Source organism: Lithobates pipiens, unplaced genomic scaffold (genome assembly GCF_037356315.1).
Source record: "Lithobates pipiens isolate NorthernLeopardFrog02 unplaced genomic scaffold, aLitPip1_a1.2 Scaffold_1, whole genome shotgun sequence".
NCBI classification, from domain to species: Eukaryota; Metazoa; Chordata; class Amphibia; order Anura; family Ranidae; genus Lithobates; species Lithobates pipiens.
In genome coordinates, this window is record NW_027507685.1 from 79,325,519 (window position 1) to 79,343,417 (window position 17,899).

The window sequence follows — 17,899 nt, forward strand, 5'->3', positions numbered from 1 at the left end:
TGAAGCAATTTATGCCCAGCAAAAGGGCCTGCTCTGGAGTGAAGATCTACAAATAATGCGACCGAGCCACAGGATACACATATTCATTCATAGTGTACGAAGGGAAGGACACCCAGCTGCAGCCCCCTAATTGTCTGGACTACTTGGGATCCAGCGGGAAAGTTGTTTGGGACCTCATATACCCCCTATTGGATAAAGGTTACCACCTGTATGTAGACAACTTCTTCACATCTCTGCCCCTGTTCCACAGCCTTCACCGGAAGAAGACGCCAGCATGTGGCACCGTAAAAAGGAATCGGAAGGGCTTTCCTCAAAGTCTTGTGAATAAGAAGCTGCGAAAAGGAGAAACCGCAAGTCTGAGAAACAAGGAGGTTCTGGCAGTGAAGTGGAGGGACAGAAGGGATGTATATATGTTGTCTTCTATCCACAATGATACGTTCGTGGAAATCCCCAGAAGGAATGGCCCCGTAAAAAACCCAAAATGCATTTATGAATACAATTTGTTCATGGGGGGAGTCGACTTCAACGACCAAATGATGGAACCATATCTTGCCACAAGACGGACATACCATTGGTACAAAAAAGTAGCAATTTATTTTTTTCAATTGGCCATTTACAATTCCTATGTCATTTACCGCAACTCCACCCAAAACCCCAAACGTTTCTTTGGCTACCAGGAGGAAGTTTTCACTGCCCTTATTTTCCCAAACGGCCCACCAGAAAATATCCGATCAGATGTTGTTAGTCGACTCTCCAAGCGCCACTTTCTCGATAAAATCACTCCCAAACCAACAGGCCAAAGACGTCAAAAAAGATGTAAGGTGTGTACCAGAGCAGGAGTCAGAAGAGACACATCTTATTATTGTGCACAATGTCCTTCCCAACCAGGCCTCTGCATAGGTGACTGTTTTCGGCGTTACCATACTTCAATACATTTTTTGTGAAGTATGGTCAACATAATCCTCAGTTCCTGCCTTCATACACCTTCACACCCCTTATGCCACTGCCTGCTCTGTAACTGACCCTGGCTTGTTATTTGACCACTCTTATGCCTACCGATTCTGTACATACCTCTGCCTGATCTGGAACTGACCCTGGACTGTTTGACCACTAAATTTGCCTGCCTCTTGGACTGATCTTGTATTCTGCAACTGGACTAGTGGGATTCAACACAGGGTCTCACAAATGTGAGGGGCTCCAGTATAGTTTTTCTGGATGAAGAAAACAATTTTCTTTGTTTTCTTATTCCTAGATTAGGGTCTGGAGACTCGGAGGCTTCAAAGAGATTTGGGAGGGAGAAGCCTCTACCCCTATCCCCATTCTGTCCTGAACGAGGCTGTACTTCTGTCTGCTGCCTGTAGGACTTACTGCCGTCATGCCGCACTGACCACACCACATGGACTTGCCTACTCCCAGGACCAATATTTTTGGCACTGCTGACAATATCTCTGCACTGACCCTGGACTGTATATGGACAGTATCCCTGCCTGCTGCCTGAAAAATTGTGTTCGCTGTTGCTGACCAAGTCCCTGCCTGCTGCCTGGACCAGTGATATTCTCCTGTGGACAACTGTGCTTCTAAAACCACAGGTAATCTTTTCTTTACCCTTTGCTCAGCATAATGTATTTGGGGGTGTAATTCTTGGTATGTGCAGGCTATGTGTCCCTGGAACGCCGACGGTGTTCCTTGCATGTTGCGCCTCTGTATGTGGCCAGGCTGTGTAAACGTCTCACACATGTGGTATCGTTATACTCAGGAGGAGTAGGAGAATGTATTTTGGGCTACCATTTTTGCTATGTAAATGCTATGTGTTGGAAATATCTTATAAACTGACAACTTTGTGTAAAACAAAAAATGCGTTTTCATTTTTTTCCGCATTTTCCAAAAACTTCTGGAAAAAAATGAACCATTGAAAAGACTCATTATGCCTCATAGACTATACGTTGGAGTGTTAGCTTTCCAAAATGGGGTCATTTTCTGGACGTTTCCATTGCCCTGGTGTTCCAGGGCCTTCAAAACTGTAATAGGTGGTTGAGAAATGAAATGTGTAATTTATGCTCCTAGAATGCCTGAAGGTGCTACTTCAAAATTAGGCCTCTGTATGTGGTCAGGCTGTGTAAAAGTCTCACACATGTGGTATCGTTATACTCAGGAGGAGTAGGAGTATGTATTTTGGGGTGTTATTTGTGGTATGCACATTCCGTGTGGGGGAAATAAGCTATTACAATGAAAATTTTGTGGAAAAAAAAAATCTTAATTTTGCAAAGAATTGTGGGAAAAAACGACAACTTAAAATAACTCACCATGCCTCTTACTAAATACATTGGAATGTCTACTTTCCAAAAAGGGGTCATTTGGGGGGCATTTGTACTTTTCTGGCTTGTTAGGGTCTCAAGAATGGAGATAGGCCTTAGTAAATCAGATGTGATCTTTTTTTGCAAATCTTTATGATTTGCACCATAGCTTGTAGACTCTATAAATTTCACACAGATCATATAATATGCAATAATTTTGGTTATTTTTACCAAACATGTGTAGTAGTATAAATTGTGGGCAAAATTTATGAAGAAAAATTGCTAATTTGCAAAATTTTATCACAGAAACGAAGAAAAATTCATTTTTTTTCAAAATTTTCGGTCTTTTTTCATTTATAGCGCAGAAAATAAAAAACCAAGAGGTGATCAAATACCACCAAAAGAAAGCTCTATTGGTATGAAGAAAAGGACAAAAAAATTATTTGGTTACAGTGTTGCATGACTGAGTAATTGTCATTCAAAGTGTGAGAGCACTGAAAGCTGAAAATTGGTCTGGGCATGAGGGGGGTTTAAGTGCCCAGTAAGCAAGTGGTTAAGCCCATCTGAATGCCTGAGGTAAAAGCTGCATGCTTAATGCATGTGCATCTAGCATTTGAGCATTAATGCATTTTATTGGCCAGAATATTAATTATAGCCTCTGGAATACATTAAAGTAGAACTATCTGCAACTTTTTTGTGCCACCTTTGTTCAAGTTTGGAGATTTCCTTTCACTTCCTGTCCCAGGGCCAAGCAGGATGTGAAAGGAAATCCCTGCAAATTAGGAGAATGCATTGGGGACCCCTAGATCACAAGACCTAGTGTCCCCCTTGGAAGATTTCCCTTCAATTACTTTTCTGGGGACACCCTACAATTTTTGATTTTCTTTTACTTTCAATCTTCATGGTAAACAGGACAGATTGAGAAAATGAATTGCCCCACTGGGGACACAGACAGCAATACAAATCTGACAAGTATTCTAATCCCTCTCCGCTATATAGAAAACGAAAAAGAAAAAAATGTTTTGCCCTTCGTTATACTTTTAATACTCAAATGATAGACATGTCTAGCAGTTATGTAAGTTTAGGCACATTACACTTTTATCTGCTCTTCAGCTCCTCTCCTGAACGTGCATTTTGCTATGGGTTTTTTTTTCTTGCTGTAAACCTTCCTCCTCTAATATGCCTTTAATAGACTCATAAGCTTACATAAAGGTGCATTTAACGCCTGTAACAGTGGCATTTTCTTAAGCTCTGTATGCATGAGCCCTTTTAGGTTCTTTAAATAAAATCACATTATAGTTGCATAGACTGTAGAACGAGGATTCAGGAATTTTTGGGAGGGTAGCTTCTGATTGATTTCCAGCTCCACGTAAGACACTTCTGCACTCTGGGTGGGAAAAAACAAACAAACAATATTAATATGTAATGCCTATTGCTGCCAGCAGAGGAAGCCACAGATCTTTCTTAAACCTACCGTGTCTATGTTTAGATCAGTTGTGCCTCGGTTTAAATTCTCAGTAAGGGGAAAGTTGTCTGATCTTTGTCTTTCTGCAATATAAATATTGTACTCCATTAACCCACAATAAATGGTGCAAAATCAAGTGGGATTCCAGTCAATAATACATTTTTTATTGATATAATGGTCTTTGCCATTTAGGTTATTACAACTTTGCAAACTTGTTTTATTAGCGCAGTAGTACTGAGCACCATGTCACCCTTGTTTCCCCAAAATTTGCAAGTCAGTTACAAAAACCGTTGGATTTAAATCTTCTGTCTATGTTCGGCAGCCAGGGAAGTAGACATCTTTGACAAACCACATTCCTGTTTAGGTTATATTTGATAGGAAGCAGACAAGTTAGAAGGCGTCATAAATCTTCACCAGCGTAGGTCTTCAAAAGAATCCTGATGAGACCCTGTTTTAAATGGTGAAGTCAAATACAGCCTCAATGAATTAATATCTATAAGTCTGGTATATTGACCAAGAGCTGAACTTTCATATGTCTCAATCTGTCCTCTTTAATTCATATTCCATAACTCGTATGCTGATGCTGTTATCTTCCTAAAAAGTGGCTAATGTATAAGAAGAAAGAAATCTGTTAGACGCCAAACATGCCTACACCAATTCGCAGAACATTTTTTAAAATCTATTTGTTTCACTGAGTCTGGTTCACATATGCGAGTTACATTTGCACTCCACATTGCCCAAAAGTAGTGTGTGTTTTCTGTGCATTGCGGTGCAAATTGCAGGCACATAATCTTCTATGGGCACGCATCTGATTCACAGATGTGTTCTGTTCAAATTCACTCCCCTCCTAACTCCACCTCCCCCTCTCCCTGGTCAACTGATCCACAGCTACAAATGAGAGGAACCATTGAACAACTGATTTTTCTCTTCGTAGAGAAACTGGAGCTGCAATTCTCACCAGATTGGTGTGAACCCAGCCTAAAACCCTAAAAGCAAACCTTTATTATATTGTAGCTTACCAATTCCTAGATTAACACTGACAGAAGTGCTTACAATGATTGGTTTCCATTTATTTATGGAAAACATTTATCCCAAAAGGAAAAAAAAAAAAACTTTTGTACCTAAAGCGTATATCTACAACTGGTGTCTGTTGCTCCTTTATCCAGAATGGGGGTACTCTAATATAAGAGGTGTGTTACTGAACAGATCACCAGGGGAAAACAGAAAATAAAAACCTAAAAAAAAGAAAATGAATGCAGCCACCACATCTAAGTTTTGGTAAGCTGTAATATATTCCATTTTTGGTTTTGGGTTTAACACTGCTTTCATTTGCTCCATGATATTGTTAATATTTGCACTGGAAATTGTATTCCTCTCCATTCTTAGCCCCTGTACACACGGTGGGAGATTTCGACAACCAAATCCGTCGGATTTTGTCTGTTGGATTTTGTCCGTCGGATCTTGTCTGAAACTGTTGCATACACACGGTCGGACTAAGTTGTCGAAAAATCCGATCATTCAGAACGTGATGACGTAATTTTGTTACGATGGGACTACGTTCAGGCTAGTAGCCAATAGCTTTGATGTAGGAATTTGATCTGAGCATGCGTGGCACTTGGTCCGATAAAAATTCTCTACACATGATCGGAGTATGTCCGATCGAACCAGTTGGTCGGGAAATATTTCCAACAAGTTGGAAAATTGGGTCCGCCGGATATTCAGACGGAATCAGTCCGATGCATACCACACACAGTCGGATTATCCGACAACACGGTCCGATAGGACACATTTCGACGGATTCTCCGACCATGTGTACAAGGGCTTAGTGGATTCAGTGGGACAGCCAGTGGGCGGACCCTGTGGAATGATTGTGGTCAGGCTTGGGGGCGGAGGCCTAAAGTTGTGTAAGGGACCCCAACATTTCTGAAGGCTGCCCTGATTACACTAAAGGAAAGAACGGCTGTAAAAGACTATTTCACTAAAAATTAGATACTTGGCTTAAAGCCAACTACATACAAGAGAACACTGTTATTGAATATTCAAAAAGCTTTAAAAAAATACTCTTAACAGATGTTCCGCTTTTCATTTTTAGGAAATTTTAGGCCATGCATCATCCAAAATTCTTACCTCTATGATGGTGATGTAAGTTGGATGTTTTCCTAAACAGAAGAAGAAAAAGAAAATTTGTGTTATACCTTTAACAACAATTATGTATCTGATTCAAATGCAGGCTTTGCAGTCAATGTGTTTGGTAGCGCTAGGGCTTATTGGTGGTGGATAACTCTCATGGAGGATCCTCAGAATGGGTCTCTTCAAGCATGAGAATATTATGGAAGTGAAGATGGCTGTGCATGAATAGAGAGTTGAAGAAGCTTCAGCTGGTTGGAAATCCATGGCCATTTTATGGATGAATGACATAAAGCAAAGCCACCATGTAGGTGGATCATAGAGTGGTGCCGAGACAATAATTCACACAGGCAGGTGCAATAGAACTTGTATTGAAGGGATGCAACAACAGTTCACAACAAGCCCAGTAAGCCAGCTACCCAACTGGCCACACTCACAATTCAGTAGCATGACAGTAGATTGCAGTCAGAATGACAGAAACTGTTGAGAAGAGACCAATTGTGGCCTGGCCATCTGGTCCCAATTGGGAATCCGTCAGAAGAGGTGAGACCCTATGATTACCCTCCTCGCCAAGAACCTTTTCCAAGCGCGGTTCTGTCCGTTAACCAAAACACGCTAAAACCTGGGAGCCAGGGCCTTAAATAGCCTGACCCGAGATCACTGCTAGCGTCACATGGGGCGGCAGCATCCAATAGGATAGTTTCCCCAGTGGCCCAGCAACAGTATCACTACAGCCAAGCACCACCCGCTGTGGAGAAAATAGACTGCACCTGCCTACAAAGACATTGTAGCACATTGAGTCTCCTCCTTCTGCAAGGCTTTGGTAGTATATCTCTTTGTCGGAAGAAGGGGAGCCCCAATCTCTTGAAATGCATTTCCTATGTTTTATATCATAATTCATAAGGTATTAATTGCCAGCTAGAGTTTTCAAGACTATTTACAAACATATTCTCTTACATCAACATGATTTAAATACAGGATATTATTGCAAAGGCTTATTGTTATGCAGACCAGTTGAAATCACAAAATCAAATAAATAAACATGGGGGAATGAACATACAGTGCCTTAAAAAAAGTATTCATATCCCATTGAAATTTTCCACATTTTGTAATGTTACAACCAAAAAATGTAAATGTATTTTATTGGGATTTTATGTGAAAGACCAGCACAATGTGGCACATAATTGTGAAGTGGAAGGAAAATGATAAATGGTTTTCAAACTTGTTTACAAATAAATATCTGAAAAGCGAGGCCTGCATTTGTATTTAGCCCTCTTTACTCTGATACCCCTACCTAAAATCTAGTTGCCTTCAGAAGTCACCTAATTAGTAAATAGAGTCCACCTGTAGGTAATTTAGTCTCAGTATAAATACATCTGTTCTATGAAGCCCTCAGAGGTTTGTTAGAGAACCTTAGTGAACAAACCGCATCATGAAGGCCAAGAAACGCACCAGACATGCCAGGGATAAAGTTATGGAGAAGTTTAAAGCAGGGTTAGGTTATTAAAAAAAAAATAAAAATATCCCAAGCTTTGAACATCTCACAAAGCACTGTTCAATCCATCAACCCAAAAATGGAGAGTATGGTGCAACTGCAGACTTCCTAAGACATGGCTGTCAACCTAAACTGACAGTCCGTGCAAGGAGAGCATTATTCAGAGGAGCAGCCAAGTAACTGAGGTGGGAGAATCTGTCCACAGGCAACTGTTAGTTGTGCACTCTTCAAATCTGGCCTTTATGGAAGAGTGGCAAGAACAAAGCCATTGTTGAAAGAAATCCATGAGTCCCATTTGCAGTTTGCGAGAAGCCATGTGGGGTACATGGCAAACATGGCAACAAGAAGGTGCTCTGGTCAGATGAGACCAAAATGTAACTTTTTGGCCTAAAAGAAAAACTCTGTGTGGCAGAAAATTAACTCTGCACATCACCCTGAACCCACCATCCCCACCATGAAACATGATGGTGGCAGCATCAGGTTGTGGGGGTGCTTTTCTTCAACAGGGACATGGAAGCTGGTCAGAGTTGATGGGAAGATGGATGGAGCCAAATACAGAGCATATTTAGAAGAAAACCTGTTATGCCACATACACACGATCCGACTTTCCGGCGGACAATCCGCCGGACTTTGCAGTGGAGGTCCACCGGACTTTCCGAACGAGCGGACTTGCATACACACGACCACACCCAAATGTACTTTCCGGCGGACTAGGTCTGACGGACTTCCCGCCAGACTTTTGGCGGAGGTCCGACAGACTTTCCAAATGAATGGACTTGCCCACACCTGGACTAAAGTCTGTTCATTTTGAACGTGACTTCAGGTACAATGGGACTAGAGAAGGAAGTCAATGTCGCCTCTTTCATCGCCGAAAAAACGGTTGGGGTCCCCCCCAAAGTCCATATCAGACCCTTAGCCGAGCACACAGCCTGGCCGGTCAGGAAAGGGGGTGGGGAAAAGCAAGTGCCCCCCTCCTGAACCGTATCAGGCCGCATGCCCTCAACATGGGAGGTGGGGGCTTTGGGGAAGGGTCACCCTGTGGCCCCCCCACCCCAAAGCACCTTGTTCCCATGTTGATGAGGACAAGGGCCTCTTCTCGACAACCCTGGCTGTTGGTTGTCGGGGTCTGCGGGCGGGGGGCCTATCGGAATCCGGAAGCCCCCTTTAATAAGGGGGCCCCCAGATCCCAGCCCCCCACCCTATGTGAATGAGTATGGGGTACATCGTACCCCTACCCATTCACCCGGGGGGAAAAGTGGTAGTAAAAAAAAAAAACACACTACACAGGTTTTTAAAGTAGTTTATTAGGCAGCTCCGGGGGTCTTTTTCCGACTCCGGGGGTCTTCTTCCGACTTCTCCTACTGATCAGTACAGAGAGGGGAGAGAGAGTCAAAAGAGAACATTTTTGTTCAGCAGTATCGTTTCTCAGGAGAGCCTGTCTCTCTTCAGAGAATACGAACATGGTCCAGGTCTTGGAATATTGGCCCTGTCGGTGTCTGGCTGTGAGGATGAGGTCTTCCATTTTGTTTATGTCCTCAACAGAGGCCGATGGTCTGTAAATTTGGGGAGTTCCAATGAAAGGGGGTGCATGCTTTGGCAGCGTCAAGGAGGTGGCATACCACAACTGTCTTATAAATTTTCTCTGGAGTGGCAGAGTTGTGAATGAGAAAAAAGACTGGGTCGTCTGGAATAGGGCATTCCATAAACGTCTGTATGATTTGACGGATCGTTTTCCAAAAGTCTTTGATTTTAGGGCAGGACCAGAAAATATGTAGGAGTGTTCCTCACTCCTCCTGGCATCGCCAGCATAGATCTGACATTGAGGGAAAGAATTTGTGTAATTGTGATGGGGTACGATACCACCGTGACATTAGTTTAAAGTTAGTCTCCTGTATTCTGGCACAAATGGAGGATTTGTGCGTGAACCGAAGAATATGGTGGCATTGGTGTGGGCTAAATTGGCGAGCAAGCCTGGGGGTTTATAGTCCACTGGGGGTGTAATCAGCAGGTTGTATGTGAGGGACAGCACGTGAGGCAGGACACCAATGTCAGAGCAGTACTCCTCAAGGGTTGTGAGAGGTTGGTCAGGGTTGCCGGGAGGCAATATAGATTGTAAGAAATGGCGTAACGGAAATGTTCTCCAAGAATCCAGCTGGAGAGGACCGATGGGGTCCGTAAGCTCTAGTATGGACATTCATCTTCCTGCGGTCCTGAAATAGGAGGTTTGAAAGTTGTCTGAACTGATCAAATTCTGGAAGATGACATGGAGCCCCGACGTGAACATTGGGTTCCCCAATATGTGGAATAAAGTTGAGTTTGGGATGTAAGGGAGGCTTTGGTGAATAGTTGGGCGCATATGCGCTTGGTGGGCCAATAAGGGGGTGTCTCTTGAGGTTGGAAGAAAGTGATGCGTCACACCAGGGTGCCCATCTGAGGGGTATGCCACTCTGGGCTTGTTCCAGTCGGGGCCATAGCTTGGTGTCACGATGGCGGAACCAATCCACAAGTCTACCTAGGTGTGTTGCGTGATATGTGTGAATGTCCAGCATTGCCAGGCCTTCCTGTTGCATGGGCAGGGAAAGTATTTTCCTGTCTAAACATAGTCGTTTGTTAGCTCAAATGAATTCAATGAACAGTGCGTTATAATTTTTAGATTGGACAATGCTCCATAAGTTTGTAATTCATGCAGCAGATTGGGGAGAGAAATTGGTGGGTTCGTAAGTGAGAACATCATATCGTCTGCATACGCACATACTTTTTGTTAGAAGTCGCCCACACCGATTCCAGTGACATAAGGATTCAGACGTGACTGAGAAAAGGTTCCAGGATCAGGGCAAAAAGGAGAAGCGACAGAGGACAACCCTGTCTTGTCCCATTAGTGATCACAAAGGAATCAGTTTGAACCCCATTAGCCCTGACCCTGGCTGTCGGGTTAGAGTAAATGGAAGTTATCCAGTTGAGCATATTGCGTCCCAATCCCCCATGCCGTAGGAACGAGAACATTAAAAGACCAGTGTACCAGATCAAATGCCTTTTCCACATCTGTCCCCAGGAAGACACATGGGGTGTTAGTGGTATTGGGGATATGTAAGAGGTTGAGGACTTTGGTGGCATCTTCTCTGGATGGAACAAAGCCCACTTAGGCCAAAGGAATCAAGTAGGGCAGGTGCTGCTGCAGTCTGGTTGCAATAATTTTGGTAAATAACTTGAGGTCCGTGTTTAGATTATAATCTTAATGGGAACCCCACAGGGTCACACCTGACTTTAACTACTTACCACCCAGCCAATGTACATAAACGGCCAGGTGGGATCTTCGTCATTCTGAGTGGACGTACCCATACGTCCCTCCAGAACGTGTGCCCACTCACGGCCACAAAGCCACGCAGCGGCGCAATCCTGTGATGGCTGCGATCACAGAACACAGCCAAGACGGGATCAGGATATGGGCATGCTGTGATTCTCCTGATCTAGTGAAGGCTGTGTTCGATCACAGCCTTCAAAGTGTAAACAGAGACACTTTGAGACAACTCAGTGAGAGCTCAGTGCTGGGGCGGGGGAGTGGGGAAATCTGCAACCTCTGTTTCAGCTCTGCACCAGTGCACAAAACATCTGTCACACTGCCCCCATAAAACATCTGTACCAGTGAACAAAACATCTGCCACTGTCCCATCACATCTTTACCAGTGCACAAAACATCTCTCACAGTACCCCATCACATCTGTACCAGTGCACAAAAACATCTGTCAGTGTCCAATCACATCTGTACCAATGCACAAAACATCTGTCAGGGTCCTGTAACATCTGTACCAGTGCACAAAACATCTGCAATAGTGTTCCATTGTGACATCAACATCTGTCAGTGTTCACCGGTGGACGATCAACATCTGTCATAGTGTACAAGTAAACAAAAACATCTGTCAGTGTAACAGTGTACCACCAATAAATAAAACAAAATGTTTAACCACTTTCAGACCGGACCATTTTGCTGGTAAATGACCAGAGGTCTTTTTACAATTTGGCACTGCGCTGCTTTAACTGGTAATTGCGCGGTCATGCAATGTTGTACCCAAACAAAATTTGCGTCCTTTTCTTCCCACAAATAGAGCTTTCTTTTGATGGTATTTGATTGCCTCTGCGATTTTTATTTTTTGCGATATAAACGTAAAAAGACCGCAAATTTTGAAAAAAAATGATATTTTCTACTTTTTGTTATTAGAAAAATCCAATAAACTCAATTTTAGTCATACATTTAGGCCAAAATGTATTTAGCCACATGTCTTTGGTAAAAAAAAAGTCAATAATTGTATATTTATTGGTTTGCGCAAAAGTTGTCACATCTACAAACTAAGATACGTTTTCTGGAATTTACGCAGCTTTTAGTTTACGACTGCCTATCTCATTTCTTGAGGTGCTAAAATGGCAGGGCAGTACAAAACCCCCCCAAATGACCCCATTTTGGAAAGTAGACACCCTAAGGAAATTGATAAGTGGCATGTTGAGCCCATTGAATATTTTATTTTTTTGCCTCAAGCGATTGAATAATGACAAAAAATAATTATTATTTTTTTTTTTACACAAAGTTGTCACTAAATGATATATTGCTCACACATGCTATGGGCATATGTGAAATGACACCCCAAAATAAATTCTGCTGCTTCTCCTGAGTACGGGTATACCACATATGTGGGACTTTTTGGGAGCCTAGCCGCGTACGGGGCCCCGAAAACCAAGCACCGCCTTCAGGCTTTCTAAGGGCGTAAATTTTTGATTTCACTTCTCACTACCTATTACAGTTTTGAAGGCCATAAAATGCCAAGATGGCACAAAACCCCCACAAATGACCCCATTTTAGAAAGTAGACACCCCAAGCTATTTGCTGAGAGGCATTTTGAGTCCATGGAATATTTTATATTTTGCCACAAGTTGCGGGAAAATTACAAACTTTAATTTTTTTTTATTTTTTTTTTCACAACGTTGTCACTAAATGATATATTGCTCACATATGCTATGGGCATATGTGAAATGACACCCCAAAATAAATTCTGCTGCTTCTCCTGAGTACGGGGATACCACATATGTGGGACTTTTTGGGAGCCTAGCCGCGTACGGGGCCCCGAAAACCAAGAACCGCCTTCAGGTTTTCTAAGGGCATAAATATTTGACTTCACTCCTCACTACCTATTACAGTTTTGAAGGCCATAAAATGCCAAGATGGCACAAAACCCCCACAAATGACCCCATTTTAGAAAGTAGACACCCCAAGCTATTTGCTGAGAGGCATGTTGAGTCCATGGAATATTTTATATTTTGCCACAAGTTGCGGGAAAATTACAAACTTTTTTTTTTTTTTTTTTCACAAAGTTGTCACTAAATGATATATTGCTCACGCATGCCATGGGCATATGTGAAATGACACCCCAAAATAAATTCTGCTGCTTCTCCTGAGTACGGGGATACCACATATGTGGGACTTTTTGGGAGCCTAGCCGCGTACGGGGCCCCGAAAACCAAGCACTGCCTTCAGGATTTCTAAGGGCGTTACAGTTTTGAAAGCCATAAAATGCCAAGATGGCACAAACCCCCCCCAAATGACCCCATTTTGGAAAGTAGACACCCCTAAATTTAGGGGTACACTAGTGAGACTAGGTAATAAATGGCGGGTGCCCTGAAACTATAAAAAAAATAACTAACCAACCAGCGTCACCTGTAACAGTTATATGGTGATCACTGGTGAAAGGGTTAACTAGGGGGCAATCAGGGGGCTTTATGCGGTAGTATATGGGGGTAGTGATGGACGAACTTCCGACGGGACGTTTCGCGAACGCGAAACGCGAACGGACACAAACGTTCGCGAAAACGACCGTTCGCCGCGGGCTCCATTGACTTCAATGGGAGGCGAATTTCGCAAACCTTTAGGTCGAATTTGCGGCCACGGGGTAATTATTAGGGGGTAGCACGTAGTCCCACCACCTGGACAATAGCATAATACATGTATGAGGTGAATTTGGGATCGATAACTACAAGCATTTTTTTTTTATTTGGGAAATTGTTCTGACAATTCAGGACTATGGAGCTAATGAAGGCAATGGAGGAGAGGGAAGGTCAGGGACCAGGGTAGGCAAACAAGAGGGTGCAGGAGATACAGAGCACTGACAGCAGCACCGTAATACAGAGCACTGACATCAGCACCGTGACATACAGCGCTGACAGCAGCTCCGTGACATACAGCGCTGACAGCAGCTCCGTGACATACAGCGCTGACAGCAGCTCCGTGACATACAGCGCTGACAGCAGCTCCGTGACATACAGCGCTGACAGCAGCTCCGTGACATACAGCGCTGACAGCAGCACCGTGACATACAGCGCTGACAGCAGCTCCGTGACATACAGCGCTGACAGCAGCTCCGTGACATACAGCGCTGACAGCAGCTCCGTGACATACAGCACTGACAGCAGCTCCGTGACATACAGCGCTGACAGCAGCTCCGTGACATACAGCGCTGACAGCAGCACCGTGACATACAGCGCTGACAGCAGCTCCGTGACATACAGCGCTGACAGCAGCTCCGTGACATACAGCGCTGACAGCAGCTCCGTGACATACAGCGCTGACAGCAGCTCCGTGACATACAGCGCTGACAGCAGCACCGTGACATACAGCGCTGACAGCAGCTCCGTGACATACAGCGCTGACAGCAGCTCCGTGACATACAGCGCTGACAGCAGCTCCGTGACATACAGCGCTGACAGCAGCTCCGTGACATACAGCGCTGACAGCAGCTCCGTGACATACAGCGCTGACAGCAGCTCCGTGACATACAGCGCTGACAGCAGCACCGTGACATACAGCGCTGACAGCAGCTCCGTGACATACAGCGCTGACAGCAGCTCCGTGACATACAGCGCTGACAGCAGCTCCGTGACATACAGCACTGACAGCAGCTCCGTGACATACAGCGCTGACAGCAGCTCCGTGACATACAGCGCTGACAGCAGCACCGTGACATACAGCGCTGACAGCAGCTCCGTGACATACAGCGCTGACAGCAGCTCCGTGACATACAGCGCTGACAGCAGCTCCGTGACATACAGCGCTGACAGCAGCTCCGTGACATACAGCGCTGACAGCAGCTCCGTGACATACAGCGCTGACAGCAGCTCCGTGACATACAGCGCTGACAGCAGCTCCGTGACATACAGCGCTGACAGCAGCTCCGTGACATACAGCGCTGACAGCAGCTCCGTGACATACAGCGCTGACAGCAGCTCCGTGACATACAGCGCTGACAGCAGCACCGTAAGCAGCCCCAGGAGGAAGTCAGCACAGCACAGGGATGGTGTGATCCCCTCATAATAAGAACCCCCAGGAGGAAGTCAGCACAGCACAGGGATGGTGGGAGCCCCTCATAATAAGAACACCCAGGAGGAAGTCAGCACAGCACAGGGATGGTGGGAACCCCTCATAATAAGCAGCCCCAGTAGAAATATGACACCGCTCAACCTCTTCAAAGAGGAGGGTAGGGGCATATAGTACGGTGTGCTTTTTTGGGTCAGGGAAGTGAGCCAAATGAATTAAGAAGGTCTGTGTGCTTGATTCCAAAAATTGTTTATAGACATATACATGGTCTACTGATCACATGTGTTGAATTCCTCCGAGATCCATGCCTCATTCATTTTTAGAAATGTGAGGTAGTTAACACTGTGGTGAGCTAGGCGAGTACGCTTATCGGTCACAATCCCCCCTGCTGCGCTGAACGTCCTTTCGGACAGGACACTGGATGAGGGGCAAGCCAACAGTTCGATTGCAAATTGGGCAAGCTCTGGCCAGAGGTCAAGCCTGCCCACCCAGTAGTCTAGGGGTTCATCACTCCTCAGAGCGTCCACATCGGCCGTTAACCCAATGTAGTCGGACACCTGACGGTCTAGGCGTTCCCTGATGCTGGATCCGGATGACACCTGTCGATGGGTCGGCTGAAAGAATGACCTCATATCCGAAGTCACCAACACATCTTCAAACCGGCCTCTTCTTGCAGGCGCTGTTGGATTGGTACCCGCAAATCCTTCTCTGGGAGTGGGAATTGCTCCTCTGCCAGCGCACGCAAAAGCAGAATGCAGCATTTCTCGAAGCAAGGCCTGGAAGTGCTGCATTCTGACAGCCCTCTGCGACGGCGGTAACATTTCCGCCATTTTGTGTTTGTACCGGGGGTCTAAGTACGTTGCCACCCAGTACTGGTCCTTGACCCTCATGCTTTTTATACGGGGGTCCCTATTAAAACACTGGAGCATGAAGGCCCCCATTTGCACTAAAGTGGAAGCGGTGTGGTGGCCTGGCTCCTGCTCATCATCCAGGATAATGTCGTCCTCTTCATTCTCCTCTCCCCATCCTCGCACAACAGGGATCCCAGAAAGGTTTAAAGCATGCTCTTCTTGCTCCTGCTCATCCGCCCCGGCACCATCCTCCTCTGACTCCTCATCAGACTCCTGTTGTTGACTTGTCTCAGATAGAGTAGCCCCCCCTGGGAATTCATCCAGCATTGCGACTTCCTCATCTTCCCGCTCCTGCTCCTCCACAGCCTGATCAATGACACGACGCAATGCACGCTCCAGAAAGAAGGCATAAGGTACCATGTCACTGATGGCGCCATGGCTGCGACTGACCAGTTTGGTGATCTCCTCAAATGGCCGCAGAAGTCTGCATGTGTCGCGCATGAGCAGCCACTGGCGCGGTGAAAAAAAACCCAGCTCCCCAGAACCGTTTCTTTCGCAGAGTTCATACAGGTAGACGTTAACTGCACGTTTCTGCTGGAGCAGCCTATCAAGCATATAGAAGGTTGAGTTCCATCGCGTCGGGCAATCGCAAATAAGACGTCTGACCGGCAGATGGTGTCGCCGCTGAATGTCAGCAAGGCGAGCCATGGCCGTGTAAGATCTTCTGAAATGGGCCGAGATTTTCCTTGCCTGCCGCAAGATGTCCTGGACCCCAGGGTATTTGACAAGGAATCGCTGCACGACCAAGTTTAAGACGTGTGCCATGCACGGCACGTGCGTGATTTTGCCCTGTTTCAATGCGCTAAGCAGATTGGCACCGTTGTCACACACCACTTTACCAACTGTCAAATTGAGCGGTGTTAGCCACTCATCTGCCTGTGAACGCAAAGCTGAAAGGAGTGCCGGGCCAGTGTGGCTCTTTGCTTCCAGGCACAACAGACGCAGCACGGCATGGCAACGTCTCACCTGGCATGTGGAATAGGTTCTGGGGAGCTTGGGCGGTGCAGTGGAAGAGACGCTAGCAGCGGAAAAGGAGGAGGCAGCTGAGGAGGAGAGGGAGGAGGATGGAGTAGGAGGAGGAGAAGAAGAGTCAGGCCTGCATGCAATCCGTGGCGGTAAAACCAAATCTACACGGGTGCCACGGGTTACATGCTTGACGGCCGTCAGAAGGTTCACCCAGTGGGCAGTAAAACTGATATACCTTCCCTGCCCGTGTTTGCTAGACCACGTGTCTGTGGTCAGATGTATCTTGGCACCGACACTGTGTGCCAGAGATACATTCACTTGCCGCTGAACATGGCCATATAGCTCTGGGATGCCCTTCTCTGAGAAATACTTCCTTCCTGGGACCTTCCATTGTGGTGTTCCAATGGCCACAAATTTGCGAAAGGCCTCCGAGTCCACCAGTTTATATGGCAGTAGTTGGCGGGCTATGAGTTCTGACAAGCCAGCCGCCAACCGTTGGGCAAGAGGGTTATCCGGCGTCATCATTTTTTTACGCTCAAACATTAGGCCCACGGAAGCCTGCCTTTTTGCAGAAAAATGTGAGCTTGGCGTGATGGAAGGTGGAGTGGAGGACAATTGTGAGGAGAGAGGAGAAGGAGAAGTAGAAGACGAGGCTGGACGGTGAGAGCCTGCAGTGTGGCTTTGTGTGTTCCGTTGCTCCCACTGGGCTCGGTGATGGCTGCTCATGTGCCTTCTTAAGGCGGTCGTCCCTAGGTGAGTATTGGGCTTACCGCGACTAACGCGTTGACTGCAAAGATTGCAGATGGCAACGCTATTGTCAGCAGCGGACACGTTAAAAAAAGCCCACACTGCGGAGCCATGTGCCGGTGTCCTGGGAGCGCCAGATGTGACCGTACATGGTCGATGACTCGCTCCTGATACATTTGCAGTCTGCTTTGTCCCTGCTGTGCAATGTAAGTCATTGCTGCTTCTCCTCCCTATCTGCTGGTCCATATCTCCCTCTGAACTCCCCTCCTCTTCCTCTCTTGTGGGCACCCACGTGACATCACTAGACACGTCATCATCAACGTCACCTTCCCCACCGCTATAAGTAGAGTAGGCAGCAACACCGGGGACCAACCTCCTCCTTGGGCTGATCTGGGTACTGGCGTCAGACTGCTGAGTAGCGCTTGTTGCTACCTCCTCTTCCTGATCCAATACCAAGAGTGGCTGCGCATCAGAAATGTCCTCTTGATATGGATCGGAAAATAATTCCAGTGACTCAAGCGGAAGGTATGTGGTGGT

General features: G+C 45.8%; 1 protein-coding gene across 1 annotated transcript in view; it reads right to left on the reverse strand.

Moving 5' to 3' along the window:
- Positions 1 to 3,312: 3,312 nt before the first annotated feature.
- Positions 3,313 to 17,899, reverse strand: part of LOC143937903 (uncharacterized) — a 28,481-nt gene continuing 13,894 nt past the window's right edge. The window contains exons 4-6 of the mRNA XM_077460846.1: positions 5,887 to 5,918; positions 3,769 to 3,842; positions 3,313 to 3,681 (exon numbers count right to left, since the gene is read on the reverse strand). Of these exons, the coding sequence (XP_077316972.1) occupies positions 3,583 to 3,681; positions 3,769 to 3,842; positions 5,887 to 5,918 (205 nt within the window). The 3' untranslated portion in view covers positions 3,313 to 3,582. The remainder of the gene's footprint in view (positions 3,682 to 3,768; positions 3,843 to 5,886; positions 5,919 to 17,899) is intronic.